We start from the raw sequence: 15,507 nt of genomic DNA, 5'->3' as shown, positions 1-15,507 counted from the left end.
AAACCAACACAGCTCATCACTCTGAGAACACCATCCCCACAGAGAAACATGGTGATGGCAGCATCATGCTGTGGGGATGAATTTTAGCAGCAGGGACAGGGAAAATGGTTAGAGTAGAGAGGAAGATAGGTGGTGCGAAATACAGGGATATTCTTGGGCAAAACCTGGCTCTACCAAGTACTTACCTTTGAGGGGGTGAATATGCACACTGAAGTTTTCAGTTATTTTGTCCTATATGTTGTTTGCTTCACAATAAAAAGAAAACCAAATGCTCACAGTGATAGGCATGTTATTTATATAAACTGAGGCAAATCCTAAAAAAACTGTGAAATTCCAAGTTGTAAGGTAAAACAGGAAACATGCCAAAGGGGTGAATACTTTTGCAAGCCACTGTACTCAGTGTTTGCATACATCTTAGCACTTCCAGAGAACTGCTGCATATTTTTGATTGTTTATTATGAAGTCATAGCAGCTTGCATCTGTTCACACTTGCTTTATTCTGTTCAGAGGTGCTGGTCAGTCTTTAATTTTTTTTCTATGGATATAGGCAACAAAACAAAAAGATTTTCAAAAATGCATTTCACATTAAACCAGTTTTAAGCAACAGGTCATTTTCTGATGACCCATTCGCGTTAACATTATGATTATGAAGCCCAAAGTTGAAGAAGAAACCTGCATCAATTAGATCCTTGCAGTAGTATTGTAAGCTCTCGTCTGGCCTCTAGTTCTGCTAAATAGATTTTGCCTCTCTCTTTCTTTTATCTATTCCCATCTGACCTGTAGTCAGATAATACTATGTTATTCTCTTTCTCTGATGTAAAATCCTCACCTAACATTGCTGTGACTGAATAATCCAATATTCTTCTGTTATATTAATCTCCCTCATCTGGCTCAACTACAGAAGGCTCTGAAATTTGTCTGAACCCCAATACATGTGCAACGTTACAGCGGTTTACATCTGTGAATACGGCGCTACACAGATATATTGTTACAGGTCCACATAACCTCTGTCTATGGGGCCATAATGGACCACTGTATATTTCCGATTTCATATGGAAGCTAACTGAGAGAGGATTTTTTTATCTCATATCCCACTGTCACCTCTTCCTTCAGCATCGCCTACCTCTTCATGCATTCTGCGTACACTATCTTTAACATTGCGTACACAGGCCATGCGGATGTGTCATCTTGACGCTGCGCTGACCTGCGTCAAACGCAACATGTTACATTTTGTTGCGGTCGGTGCAGCTTCAAAACGACGCATGCGGAGGCATCCGCATACATCCGCATGGCCTGCATACCCAATGTTAAAGATAGGGTACGCAGAACGCATGCAGACGTAGGCGGAGCTGAAGGAAGAGGCGCGGCAGTGGGCGGGGCTTCACAGAGGAAGAAGGCTTTCGTCCGCAGCCCTGCCGAACGCGGCCCTCCAAAGAATTGCCACCCCACACCATTACTGACCCACTGCCAAACTGGTCATGCTGAAGGATGTTGCAGGCAGCAGATCGCTCTCCATGGCATCTCCAGACTCTGTCACATGTGCTCATGAACTGCAGCCTGGGAACTTTTTCCCACGCTCCAGGTCATATGAGGACATCCACCAGGGGGCGCATCACCGCGACTGAAGGTAACTATAGGTCATTGACCTACATTTCCTTCATTCCCTGGGGTTTACAGACACGAGCACAGCTGCATTAGCAGGGCTCCTGCCTGTAAAATATTTTAACCCCTTCAGATGGATTACCTCGTGGGACGTGACAGTTCATCAGAGAGGGTATGTATATTGTGGGTTTATTATTTTGCCAAGCGAGGGTCTTCCGGATGGATTGAGAGAGCAATAAAATACTAAAACAACCTGTGTGTTTATTTCATTAAAATACTTTTTAATCATATGTGTTTGTGTTTTTTAACCCTTTCAGACAATTGGATTAATAATGGATAGGTGTCATAATTGACGCCTCTCCATTATTAATCTGGCTTAATGTCACCTTACAATAGCAAGGTGACATTAACCCTTCATTACCCCATATCCCACCGCTACACAGGAGTGGGAAGAGAGTGGCCAAGTGCCAGAATAGGCGCATCTTCCAGATGTGCCTTTTCTGGGGTGGCTGGGGGCAGATGTTTTTAGCCACGGGGGGGCCAATAACCATGGACCCTCTCTAGGCTATTAATATCTGCCCTCAGTCACTGGCTTTACCGCTCTGGCGGAGAGAATTGCGCGGGAGCCCACGCCAATTTTTTCCGCGATTTAACCCTTAAATTTAATAGCTACAGCGCCGAAATTTTGCACATACACACTACTAACATTAGTAGTGTGGAATATGCAAAAAAAAGGGGGATATGAGATGGTTTACTGTATGTAAACCATGTCTCATATCATGTCGGGTTTAGGCAGGAGAAATGAAAAGCCGGCAATTGAATTACCGGCTTTTCTCTAACACCGCTGCGTATTTCTCGCAATGCACACGCATGGTCCGTGTGTAATCCGATTTTTTCTCGCACCCATAGACTTGCATTGGCGAGTCTCGGCCGAGATACGCTGACAATCGCAGCATGCTGCGATTTCACTCGGATCCTGAATACGGTGGAGAAAATATCGGATGATGGGAGCTGCACCATAGATTAACATTGGGCCGAGTGCTATGCGATTTTTTATCGCATAGCACTCGTCCGTATTACGGTCTAGTGTGACCCCGGCCTTACTGTTAGGGTTCGGCACTCGAACACCAGGTGTTTCTCTCGCTGTCATGTGCATGACAGCATGGCAAACACTGCCACACTGTCAAATTTACGTCCAGTCACTGGTGTCGGCTGATGGGACTACTACTCTTATCAGCCTACACCTGCTGCCACCAATCACAGCGAGAGCAGGCGCGGCTGATGGGAGAATTCATCAGTTGGCGCTTGTGCTCTAAATAAATAATAAAAAAATTAAAAACTGGCATGGGTCCCGCTGTATTTTTGATAACCAGTCAAGCAAAACTGACAGCTGCGGGCTGCAACTCTCAGCAGTCAGCTTCAGCAAGGCTGGTTATCAAGAATAGAGAGGTCCCCATGCAATTTTTTTAATTATAGATGCCTCTCCATTACAAAGCTCCCAGACAGTACAAAGGTGACATCAACCCCAGAAATTTGAATCCCACTTGCCACCGCCACAGGGCAAGTGGGAAGAGCTGGTCAAAGCGCCAAAATTGGCCCATCTAATAGATGCGCCTTTTCTGGGCAGCTGCAGGCTGCTATTTTTAGGCTGGGTGGACAATATCTATTGCCCCTTACCAGCCTGATAATACCAGCCCCCAGCTGTCTGGTTTAGCTTGGCTGGTTGTCAAAAATGGGGGTACCTAATAACTTTTTTTTAAAATTATTCATTAAAAAATTTAAAAAAACAGAGCGAGGTCCCCTCTATTCTTGATAACCAACCTTGCTAAAGCCGACAACTGAGGGTTGCAGCCCGCAGCTGTCAGTTTTGTCTGGCTGGTCATCAAAAATGCAGGGGAAATAACAAATTGGCATGTACATATGTATTCACACCTTTTGCCATGATGTTCTTTAGAAATTCAGGTGCAAGCTATTATCTTCATAAGTCACATGCTTAGTGAAAGGAAGTTCACCTGTGTGCAAACTGTCACAAACTGTTGCAAAGTGCCATATGGTCTGTCAGTATACACAGGGTTCCAAATTATTATGCACATAGAGTTTAGGAGTGATAAGGTTAGAATTTTTTTGTTTGTCATTTAAACTCACTGATGGTGATGTGTGTCAGGGCTCTTTATATCACTGAAAGCAATTGCAGATACCTGTGCAAATTAGTTTGGCAGATGTGTCCAAATAAAGGCAAGACTACTTAAGAAGGCTGTTCCACATTATTAAGCAGCCTACATTTTTTGCCAAAATGGCAAAGAAAAAGGATGTGTCGGCTGCTGAGAAGCAACAAATTGTGGAGTATTTAGGTCAAGGCATGACTACAATCAACATTGCCAAGACACTTCATCGTGATCATCGCACAATCAAGAAGTATGTAGCTGATTCCCAGCACACACGTGTGCGTGCTGATAAGGAAAAATTGAGGACTCTTTCCAACAGGCAATTGCGTAAGGTTAAAAGAGCAGCTGCAAAAATGCCTTGTCATAGCAGCAGACAAGTTTTTGAAGCTGCTGGTGCCTCCAACATCCCCAAAACAACAAGATGCAGGGTCCTTCAGAGGTTTGCAGCTGTGCGTAAGCCATCCTGTCGACCACCTCTATCCACTGCAACAAGCAGAAACGGCTCCAGTGGGCCAAATGATACATGAAGACTGACTTCCAAACTGTTTTGTTCACCGATGAGTGCCGTGCAACGCTCGATGGTCCAGATGGATGAAGTGGAGGATGGACACCCCATGAAAACACGGCTAAGGCGCCAACAAGGAGGAGGTGGAGTAATGTTTTGGGCTGGAATCATGGGGACAGAGATTGTCTGCCCCTTTATGATCCCTGAAGGGGTAAAGATGAACTCCATAATCTATGTGGAGTTTCTAAAACAACAATTCCTGCCATGGTTCAAGAGGAAGAACCGTGCTTTCCGCAGCAAGATCATTTTCATGCATGATAATGCACCGTCTCGTGCTGCAAAAAACACATCTGCATCTCTGGCTGCTATGGGCATAAAAGAGGACAAACTTATGGTGTGGCCACCATCTTCCCCTGACCTCAACCCCATTGAGAACCTCTGGAGCATCATCAAAAGGAGTGTCTATGATGGCGGGAGGCAGTTCACATCCAAGCAACAGCTCTGGGAGGGTATTCTGTCCACATGCAAAACAATTGAAGCAGAAACCATCCAAAAACTGACAAATTCAATGGACGAGAGAGTTCAGAAGCTTCTTTCGAACAAGGGGTCCTATGTGCAAATGTAACATCACCTAGAATAAAGTTTTCACTTGAAAACTGTTTGATTTCATTTTGTATTAAGCTGATAATGCTTATAACTTCACAATTGACCATTTTTTTTGTTTAAAATAAAAAAAAAGGTTGAAAACTCTGCTGTGCATAATAATTTGGAACATGCATTTTGAGTGTTTATTTTTTTTTTAAAAGATACTGTTTTCATAGGCAGTTTGTTCCAAAACATTGCAATTATACTAGAATAGTAGATGACTGGAAAATAACAATGACTGCAATTCAGATAGGTAATTTAGAGAAAATATGAGGAAATATTATTTGCATAATAATTTGGAACACAGTGTATACACATCTTTTCTGAAAGGCAACAGAGGTAGCAACACCATTAAGCAAGAGGCACCACTAACCCAACAACACCATGAAGACCAAGGAGATCTCCAAACAAGTCAGAGAAAAAGTTATTGAGAAGGATTTGTCAGGGTTGGGTTATTAAAAATTATCCCAATCTCTGATGATCCCCGGAGCACCATCAAATCTATTATCATCAAATGGAAAGAAAATAGTACCACAACTAACCTGCCAAGAGAGGGATGCCCACCAAAATTCTCAGCCCGGCATGGAGGACATTAATCAGGGAGGCAGCACTCAAACCAAAAGGTAACCCTGAAGGAGCTGCAGAGTTCCCAAGCAGAGACTGGAGGATCTGTCCATATGACCACAATAAGCCGTACACTCCATAGAGGTGGTCTTTATAGAAGAGTGGCTAGAAAAAAGCTTTTACTTCCACACAAAAATTGTAAAGCTTGTTTTGAGTACACGAAAAGACATGTTGGAGACTCTCTAAATGTATGGAGGAAGGTGCTGTGGTCAGATGAGACCTAAATTGAACTTTTTGGCCACTGTGGTAGATCGGCTCACTCAGCTGCTCCAAGAGGTAGTCACAGGAACACTTTTCATTTAAGTTTTCAACTGGTTTATTAAAAACGTATTGCATAAACCAGTGCAAAATAAGATAAACAAACACGACCCTAACGGGAAAAACAAAATAATATACAGTACAGTCTGTATTGCTGTGGGGATACACCTACTCAGGGAAAAAAAACACACGGTTCAGTTCTCTTTAACACGAGCACTGCTCTGAAGCTCTTGTCTCCAGACACACCGAATACTGAGTCCAAAGGCTCCACATTTAGCTTCTGAACCACACTCCCATTCACTTTTCAGCTGTTCACTAAACCCAGCCCTTCACATGGCCAATTAGTATACTGGAGAGGTTTTCCAGGTTCACATCACTGTGGCTAACATCCTGAGTAACACATATCTTTCCTCCAGTATTTTACCAGTGACTTTCTCACATACCCCCTTCTCTTCCCAAAGCTGGGGGTTTTAGCACCTTCAGTCACTACACAGGTAAGTATAGACGGGACATCTGCGTTACCCTGTACTTTTATGAGTCTATGCTCCAAACAGAAGTCCTGGAGTGCTAGAAAAGACCTAGTCATGCAGGCATTCTTCCCCTTCCTTTCTCTCATCCATCTCCGGGGCGCATGATCTGACACGTCACTTGACTGAACTTTCGGCCTAGCAGGTAGCACCTCCGAGAGACAAAAATTGAACTTTTTGGCCTCCAAGGTAAACGTTATGTCTGGCACCAAACCAGCACAGCGCATCACCCCAAGAACACATCCCACAGTGAAACATGGTGGTGGCAACATTATGTTTTTTGGCAGCAGGGACATGGAAAATGGTTAAAGTCGAAGGGAAGATGGATGGTGCAAAATACAGGGATATTCTTGCGCAAAACCTGTTTCAGTCTGTCAGTGATTTGAGACTGGGACGTAAGTTCACCTTCCAACAAGAAAATGACCCAAAGCATACTGCTAAAGCAACACTTGAGTAGTAAATGTTTTGAAATGGACTAGTCAAAACCCAGACATTCATCCAATTGAGAATCTGTGGTCAGACTTGAAGATTGCTGTTCACCAGAAGAAACCATCTAACCTGAAGAAGCTGGAGCAGTTTTGTCTTGAGGAATGGTAAAAAATCCCAGTGGCAAAATGTGGAAAACTCATACTTAACCAAAGTGACTAGCAGCTGTAATTGCCACAAAAGGAGGCTCTACAAAATACTGACTTTAGGGGAGTGAAAAGTTATGCACAGTGAAGTTTACAGTTATTTTGTCCCATTTATTGTTTGTTTCTCAATAAAAAGAAAAACAAATGTTCACAGTTGTAGGCATGCTCTTTACATTAAAGGGAACCTGTCACCCCCAAAATGGAAGGTGAGCTAAGCCCACCAGCATCAGGGGCTTATCTACAGCATTCTGGAATGCTGTAGATAAGCCCCCAATGTATCCTAAAAGATGAGAAAAAGAGGTTAGGTGGGCGATCAGATCCAATGGGCGTCGTGGTCCGGTCCGGGGCCTCCCATCTTCTTACGATGACGTAAGCTTCTTGTCTTCACGCTGCGGCTGCGGGAAAAGTCAGAAAGGTCCGGCGCCTGTGCACTACAGTACTTTGCTCTGCCCTCAACAGAGCAGACAAAGTACGCCTGCGCCGGAGCCGCAGCGTGAAGACAAAAAGAGGACGTCATCTGATGAAGATAGGAGGCGCCGGACCCGGACTGTGACACCCATCGGACCACCGGGGCCGCCCCTGGGTGAATATAATCTAACCTCTTTTTCTCATCTTTTAGGATACATCGGGGGCTTATCTACAGCCCCTGATTGCACTCGGATTTGTTTTCAGCATGTTCACTGTACGGAAAAATGAACTGTGTAAATCAAAACTATAACTCATCGCCTCCCCCCAATAAATAAACAAGCATTCACATGGCAAAAAAAACACCAGATGACTCTTTAATGCATGGGAGGAAGAAAAACAAAAGCACAAAATTGAAAATTGGCCACACCAGAAAGGGTTTAATCTCGGAGTGTGCATTTCTACTGAGTCCGACTCCACAGCTCTATCTATCTATCTATCTATCTATCTATCTATCTATCTATCTATCTATCTATCTATCTATCACTATCTATGGTATCTGTCCATCTACCTATTATCTATCCATCATCTACCAATCTATTATCTACCAATTTATTATCTACCAATCTATTACTTGTCTATTTATTATCTATCTATTATCTATCTATCTATCTGTCTATTATCTATCTATTATCTGTCTATCAATCTGTTATCCGTCTATCAATCTATTATCTGTCTATCATCTATTATCTATCATCTATCTATCTATCTATCTATCTATCTATCTATCTATCATCTATCTATTATCTATCAATCTATTATCTATCAATTTATTATCTATCAATTTATTGTCTATCTATCTATCTATCTATCTATCATCTATCTATTATCTATCAATCTATTATCTATCAATTTATTATCTATCAATTTATTGTCTATCTATCTATCTATCTATCTATCTATCTATCTATTATTTATCTATCTATGTACTATCTATCTATCTATCTGGTCCTGTTATATTTATACACAATGTTTATTTATAGCTATACTTTTCTCACCTCTCTTATTTTATCAGTCACAGACAGGTGAGAATATTAACATGCCATGTGTATAATTATGCACGTATCTGTCAAACGTGACTTACTGAATGAATCAGCCGCTTGCACAGTTGCCACTGAATGATACTTATGCTTTGCATTCGGAATACTAACAAGTGCAAATCCTGCCATCTGCAACAAGCAGCCAACCTCTCACCGGCAGCGTCTTTTTTTCTTATCCAGAACTGATTGTAGCTTCTCCATCTTCCTAATAAAACTGCATATATTATAAGCTGGTATAGTTGTGCATACAGATAACCATTTGTACTTGTCAAGGCCGATACATTTTTCATTTATGTTCTGTTGTAGTGAAAAGGAACTCCTTATGGTCAGGACTAAACTAACCATTATTTTCAGTGTGCTGGTAGACAACGACCCTACATCGGCAGACGATGGTTCCCTAAGTCAATTACATCTTGATATAATTCATGAAGCCTTAGAATTAATTTTTACCACCAAGGCTTCTCCTATTGCGGATCCCATTGAGATCAGCTGATCGCCGAGGGTCGCTCATGATCTTAGATTTGTAGGAACCACTATATAGATACCAAGCAATATCATTGAAGACCATGGGTATGAACTGGTTCTAATAGACGCAACTAATTTTCCAAAGCTGGGTGTCCAGTTGGCCTAATCCATTTTTGATGGATAGACCCCTTCTTTTCATATCTCTCCCATAAGCAATACAATAGTAATGGTGTTCCTTACGCTGCCATCGCTGCACGGTTTTAACTCTTTCCAGAACGTCTGCATCTGTGTCAAGTCTATCTTGTTAAGTGGAATTGATACTTCTCCTATAGGATCATTCCTGCTGAATCGATCATAGTCCAAAACCTGGAGATACAGGACTCTCTGCACAACTTTCTCATACGGGAATCCTGAAAAACATGAAAAGTACAGTATTACTTTTTGCACCTGGAGTGCTTAGCCCTAAATAAAGAGCTACCCTAGATATACAGGTAGAACATATGGAAAGCTACCTCACTAATAGAAGTTAGAGGAACCCATGAAAATGGACATACAATGTAAGGGTTCATGGTCATAATATGGCTCCATTTCTCTACTACAGGACGATAGGGCCAAATATATTGACCCTCATGGTATAGTGGATGCCAGCACATTGAGTTCCATATGTCTATGGGCCTCCATGAACTACCATACAAGCTTCACAGTGCATGAGACCATAAAGGCTCAAACACATCTGTGTATAGGTAGAGAGAAATATAATGGAGCTATTCTTCATCAGAAGCCATACTATGGAGCTTTACTCCCCCCCAAACATTGCTTTTAGGAAAGAATATCTCTGAAAGCCTGTGATCATATCTGCGTTGAAGGCTCCATTTGCAGTTCCATCAGGTTTGCCAGCAAGAAGAGATCTTCATGTATTATTATTCTAGCCGGTAAAGTGATGGAAAGCATGACAAGGTGCATGGAGGCCGCCGAGGCCGTCGGGCACTCTGGGATCCCATGGACATGTTCTGCTCTAAACCTGTGGTCCTTTAAACTACGATGACAGTAAAAATCCTGATTACATGTGCTAATGACAGTAGCAACCAGGGTCATGCAGAAGAACAATTCCCAAGACATCGGACTTGAAAGATATTGATAAAAATGTCACACGTAGCATAAGAAAGTCATCAATACAATTACAGTAGTTATGCGGAGTGTAATATCTCTACAGATGAGTTCTCTGTGATATTTCATTGGTAACAGGGCTTAAAAGCATTTTTAAAATGTCAGAGGAAATTTTTTTTCCATATGAAAAGCAATTTCCATCCTTTTAGCAACAAAAAGCACAATGTGATAAGTGTCATTATAATTCTGTATATTATTCTTATGATGGTTTCACAATTTTGTATATTTTTTTTTATTCTATATGAGTTTTGCTGCTTGGTTTGAATACTTATATTAAGACCAAATAAGACAATTGCTAAAATAGCAAACTCCCAGTCTTATGTTAAATACATCCCCCTATTTAGTTTCAGGATCACAAAAAAAAACAAAAGAAAAGAAAAACAACTCATAGCAGCCTTACATTAGAGAACAGCTATGTATTTATTATATACATACATATATACAAGTATATACATATGTATATATGTGTATATGTATATATACATTCAGTACGTTTACACATGTTTAAAAATAAACAATTTTAATTCCATTTATTCATGAAAATTGCAAGAAAAACATGTATTTTACATGTATATATAATAATAATGATAATAATAATAATTCCTCAGTAGGGATGAGCAGACCCGTGCACTTTGGCAAATCATCAAGACCCGCTGCTGGCAGCTCCCTTTGCAGTTGCCGTCCAATGAGTTCCCAGATACTAACAGTTCATTTGTTCTAAACTGCAGCAGGATACAGGACCTTCGGTCACATGCTGGTCAAATAACTGTGATATAATTAAACATCCTATTGCACTTTTAAAATCAGAAACTGCACTGATAATGCTGGACTCGTATTATCAGTGCAATGTCTGCTAAGTATCACTGGAGGCTCTTATGGGGCTGGAGGCCATAGGCAATTGCCCAGTTTGTCCACCCGTAATGCCAGCCCTGCACACATATGTGTACACAGAGCACATTCACATATGTACAGGTCCTTCTCAAAAAATTAGCATATAGTGTTAAATTTCATTATTTACCATAATGTAATGATTACAATTAAACTTTCATATATTATAGATTCATTATCCACCAACTGAAATTTGTCAGGTCTTTTATTGTTTTAATACTGATGATTTTGGCATACAACTCCTGATAACCCAAAAAACCTGTCTCAATAAATTAGCATATCAAGAAAAGGTTCTCTAAACAACCTATTACCCTAATCTTCTGAATCAACTAATTAACTCTAAACACATGCAAAAGATACCTGAGGCTTTTAAAAACTCCCTGCCTGGTTCATTACTCAAAACCCCCATCATGGGTAAGACTAGCGACCTGACAGATGTCAAGAAGGCCATCATTGACACCCTCAAGCAAGAGGGTAAGACCCAGAAAGAAATTTCTCAACAAATAGGCTGTTCCCAGAGTGCTGTATCAAGGCACCTCAATGGTAAGTCTGTTGGAAGGAAACAATGTGGCAGAAAACGCTGTACAACGAGAAGAGGTGACCGGACCCTGAGGAAGATTGTGGAGAAGGACCGATTCCAGACCTTGGGGAACCTGAGGAAGCAGTGGACTGAGTCTGGTGTGGAAACATCCAGAGCCACCGTGCACAGGCGTGTGCAGGAAATGGGCTACAGGTGCCGCATTCCCCAGGTAAAGCCACTTTTGAACCATAAACAGCGGCAGAAGCGCCTGACCTGGGCTACAGAGAAGCAGCACTGGACTGTTGCTAAGTGGTCCCAAGTACTTTTTTCTGATGAAAGCAAATTTTGCATGTCATTCGGAAATCAAGGTGCCAGAGTCTGGAGGAAGACTGGGGAGAAGGAAATGCCAAAATGCCTGAAGTCCAGTGTCAAGTACCCACAGTCAGTGATGGTGTGGGGTGCCATGTCAGCTGCTGGTGTTGGTCCACTGTGTTTCATCAAGGGCAGGGTCAATGCAGCTAGCTATCAGGAGATTTTGGAGCACTTCATGCTTCCTGGCACCTGCTCACAGTGCCAAAACCACTGGTAAATGGTTTACTGACCATGGTATTACTGTGCTCAATTGGCCTGCCAACTCTCCTGACCAGAACCCCATAGAGAATCTGTGGGATATTGTGAAGAGAAAGTTGAGAGACGCAAGACCCAACACTCTGGATGAGCTTAAGGCCGCTATTGAAGCATCCTGGGCCTCCATAACATCTCAGCAGTGTCACAGGCTGATTGCCTCCATGCCACGCCGCATTGAAGCAGTCATTTCTGCCAAAGGATTCCCGACCAAGTATTGAGTGCATAACTGAACATTATTATTTGATGGTTTTTTGTTTGTTATTAAAAAACACTTTTATTTGATTGGACGGGTGAAATATGCTAATTTATTGAGACAGGTTTTTTGGGTTATCAGGAGTTGTATGCCAAAATCATCAGTATTAAAACAATAAAAGACCTGACAAATTTCAGTTGGTGGATAATGAATCTATAATATATGAAAGTTTAATTGTAATCATTACATTATGGTAAATAATGAAATTTAACACTATATGCTAATTTTTTGAGAAGGACCTGTATCTACACAGAGCACATACACACGTATATATGTATACACACAGCACCTACATACACGCATATGTATACACAGAACACATGCACTCAAATGTATATACAAATAGCACATAGGCACACATATACACACTTATATGTAGACATACATAGTGCACACACGTACACATGTTGTCATCAAACATCAGTGCTTTTAACATCAGAAACAGCACTGATAATGCTGCAATTGCCCATTTCTCCCCTCCCTATTACAATAACCCTGTATATTTAGTATATATTCACTTATATAAATGTAAATTATAGTGTTCGCTTTCAATTCTGGTGAATAAATGGAAATGAGATGGTGAATAGTGTTTAAACAGAGGGTGTGGGTTAGAAGTGGAACATTTGCGCTTCTTAGTGTTTGTCCCGTGCATAATACAAACATTGAGCACTACAGGACAAATACCGTGATTCTTCTTGAGTCAACCTTAGAAAACCACAAGCTTGCACTTAGTTCTTGCAATTACATTTTATTTCTTCCTTAACATGAATCACTTATCTGTAAACCCAGGTACGCAAACTCCCACAATATTTCGAGCATTAATAATGTTCGGTGTTCTTGCTGTAAAAATGTATTGAATACGTATTCTATGTTACAAACTGAGACCACCAGTGGATCTTTACAACAAAGGAATAGTGACCCTCTAGTAAGTGCAGTGCAGGCTGTGGAGAACAGCCAGCGGCTTCTCTGCTCCTTCATTCTAGTCAGCGGAGGATGCTATCCCCATTTTCTTCTCTAAACAACAGTAACCAACCATCTAGAACCCCAGCGAGCTGAAGCCCCTCATTGCTTATACAGCACCCTATGCATGGTTGTGGCTGTGCCTGGCATTTCAGCTTAGCCCCATTCATTGGAACACCAACGTAGATATAAGTACCGTATATACTCGAGTATAAGCCGACCCGAGTATAAGCCGACCCCCCTAATTTTGCCACAAAAAACTGGGAAAACTTATTGACTCGAGTATAAGCCTAGGGGGAAAAATGCAGCAGGTACCGGTGAATTTCAAAATTAAAAATAGATGCTCCATACCGTTCATTATGGCCCCATAGATGCTCCACATAAAGCTGTGCCACATATAATGCTCTGCACCGTTCATTATGGCCCCATAGATGCTCCACATAAAGCTGTGCCATATATACAATGCTCTGCACCGTTGCCCCATAGCTGTGCCACATATATAATGCTCTGCACCGTTGCCCCATAGCTGTGCCATATATATAATGCTCTGCACCATTGCCCCATAGCTGTGCCATATAGTGCTCTGCCCCATAGCTGTGCCATATAGTGCTCTGCCCCATAGCTGTGCCATATAGTGCTCTGCCCCATAGCTGTGCCATATAGTGCTCTGCCCCATAGCTGTGCCATATAGTGCTCTGCCCCATAGCTGTGCCATATAGTGCTCTGCCCCATAGCTGTGCCATATAGTGCTCTGCCCCATAGCTGTGCCATATAGTGCTCTGCCCCATAGCTGTGCCATATAGTGCTCTGCCCCATAGCTGTGCCATATAGTGCTCTGCCCCATAGCTGTGCCATATAGTGCTCTGCCCCATAGCTGTGCCATATAGTGCTCTGCCCAATAGCTGTGCCATATAGTGCTCTGCCCCATAGCTGTGCCATATAGTGCTCTGCCCCATAGCTGTGCCATATAGTGCTCTGCCCCATAGCTGTGCCATATAGTGCTCTGCCCCATAGCTGTGCCATATAGTGCTCTGCCCCACAGCTGTGCCATATAGTGCTCTGCCCCATAGCTGTGCCATATAGTGCTCTGCCCCATAGCTGTGCCATATAGTGCTCTGCCCCACAGCTGTGCCATATAGTGCTCTGCCCCATAGCTGTGCCATATAGTGCTCTGCCCCACAGCTGTGCCATATAGTGCTCTGCCCCATAGCTGTGCCATATAGTGCTCTGCCCCATAGCTGTGCCATATAGTGCTCTGCCCCATAGCTGTGCCATATAGTGCTCTGCCCCATAGCTGTGCCATATAGTGCTCTGCCCAATAGCTGTGCCATATAGTGCTCTGCCCCATAGCTGTGCCATATAGTGCTCTGCCCCATAGCTGTGCCATAGTGCTCTGCCCCATAGCTGTGCCATATAGTGCTCTGCCCCATAGCTGTACCATACAGTGCTCTGCCCCATAGCTGTGCCATATAGTGCTCTGCCCAATAGCTGTGCCATATAGTGCTCTGCCCCATAGCTGTGCCATATAGTGCTCTGCCCCATAGCTGTGCCATAGTGCTCTGCCCCATAGCTGTGCCATATAGTGCTCTGCCCCATAGCTGTACCATACAGTGCTCTGCCCCATAGCTGTACCATACAGTGCTCTGCACCGTCCATTATTGCCCCATAGCTGCTGCTGCAATAAAAAAAAATAAAACACATACTCACCTGTCTTGCAGCTCCTCGGCGCCATCTTCCCGGCGTCTCCCTGCACTGACTGATCAGGCAGAGGGCGGCGCGCACACTATATGCGTCATCGCGCCCTCTGCCTGAACAGTCAGAGCGGAGAGAGAGACGCCGGGAAGATGGCGCGACGCCCGGCGTGTGGAACCAGGATAGGTGAATATGCGATACTTACCTGCTCCCGGCGTCCCGCTCCTTCCCCCTGCCTGTCTTCGGTGCCGCAGCCTCTTCCTCTGTCAGCGGTCACCGGCACCGCTGATTAGAGAAATGAATTATGCGGCTCCGCCCCTATGGGGGGTGGAGCAGCCTATTCATTTCTCTAATGAGCGGTCCCACGTGACCGCTCAGGGGAAGAGGCTGCTGCACCCGGAGACCGTGTAACAGGCAGGGGGAGCGCCAGGATCGCCGGGACTAGGTGAGTATGTGACAGTGCTCACCCGCC

At 43.0% G+C, this 15,507-nt stretch overlaps 1 protein-coding gene across 14 annotated transcripts in view; it reads right to left on the bottom strand.

Annotated features, from left to right (window-relative positions):
* The window catches only part of SYT7 (synaptotagmin 7), a 771,057-nt gene that overhangs the window by 64,463 nt on the left and 691,087 nt on the right, over positions 1-15,507 (bottom strand). For all 14 annotated transcript variants that reach the window (XM_077287911.1, XM_077287907.1, XM_077287912.1 and 11 more), the window contains one exon: positions 9,169-9,338. In XM_077287911.1, coding sequence (XP_077144026.1) covers positions 9,169-9,338 — 170 coding nt within the window. The remainder of the gene's footprint in view (positions 1-9,168; positions 9,339-15,507) is intronic.

The sequence above is a fragment of the Ranitomeya variabilis genome, chromosome 2, assembly GCF_051348905.1.
Source record: "Ranitomeya variabilis isolate aRanVar5 chromosome 2, aRanVar5.hap1, whole genome shotgun sequence".
NCBI classification, from domain to species: Eukaryota; Metazoa; Chordata; class Amphibia; order Anura; family Dendrobatidae; genus Ranitomeya; species Ranitomeya variabilis.
The sequence above is the reverse complement of the archived record's forward strand: the minus strand, read 5'-3'. Positions and strand labels throughout refer to the sequence as shown.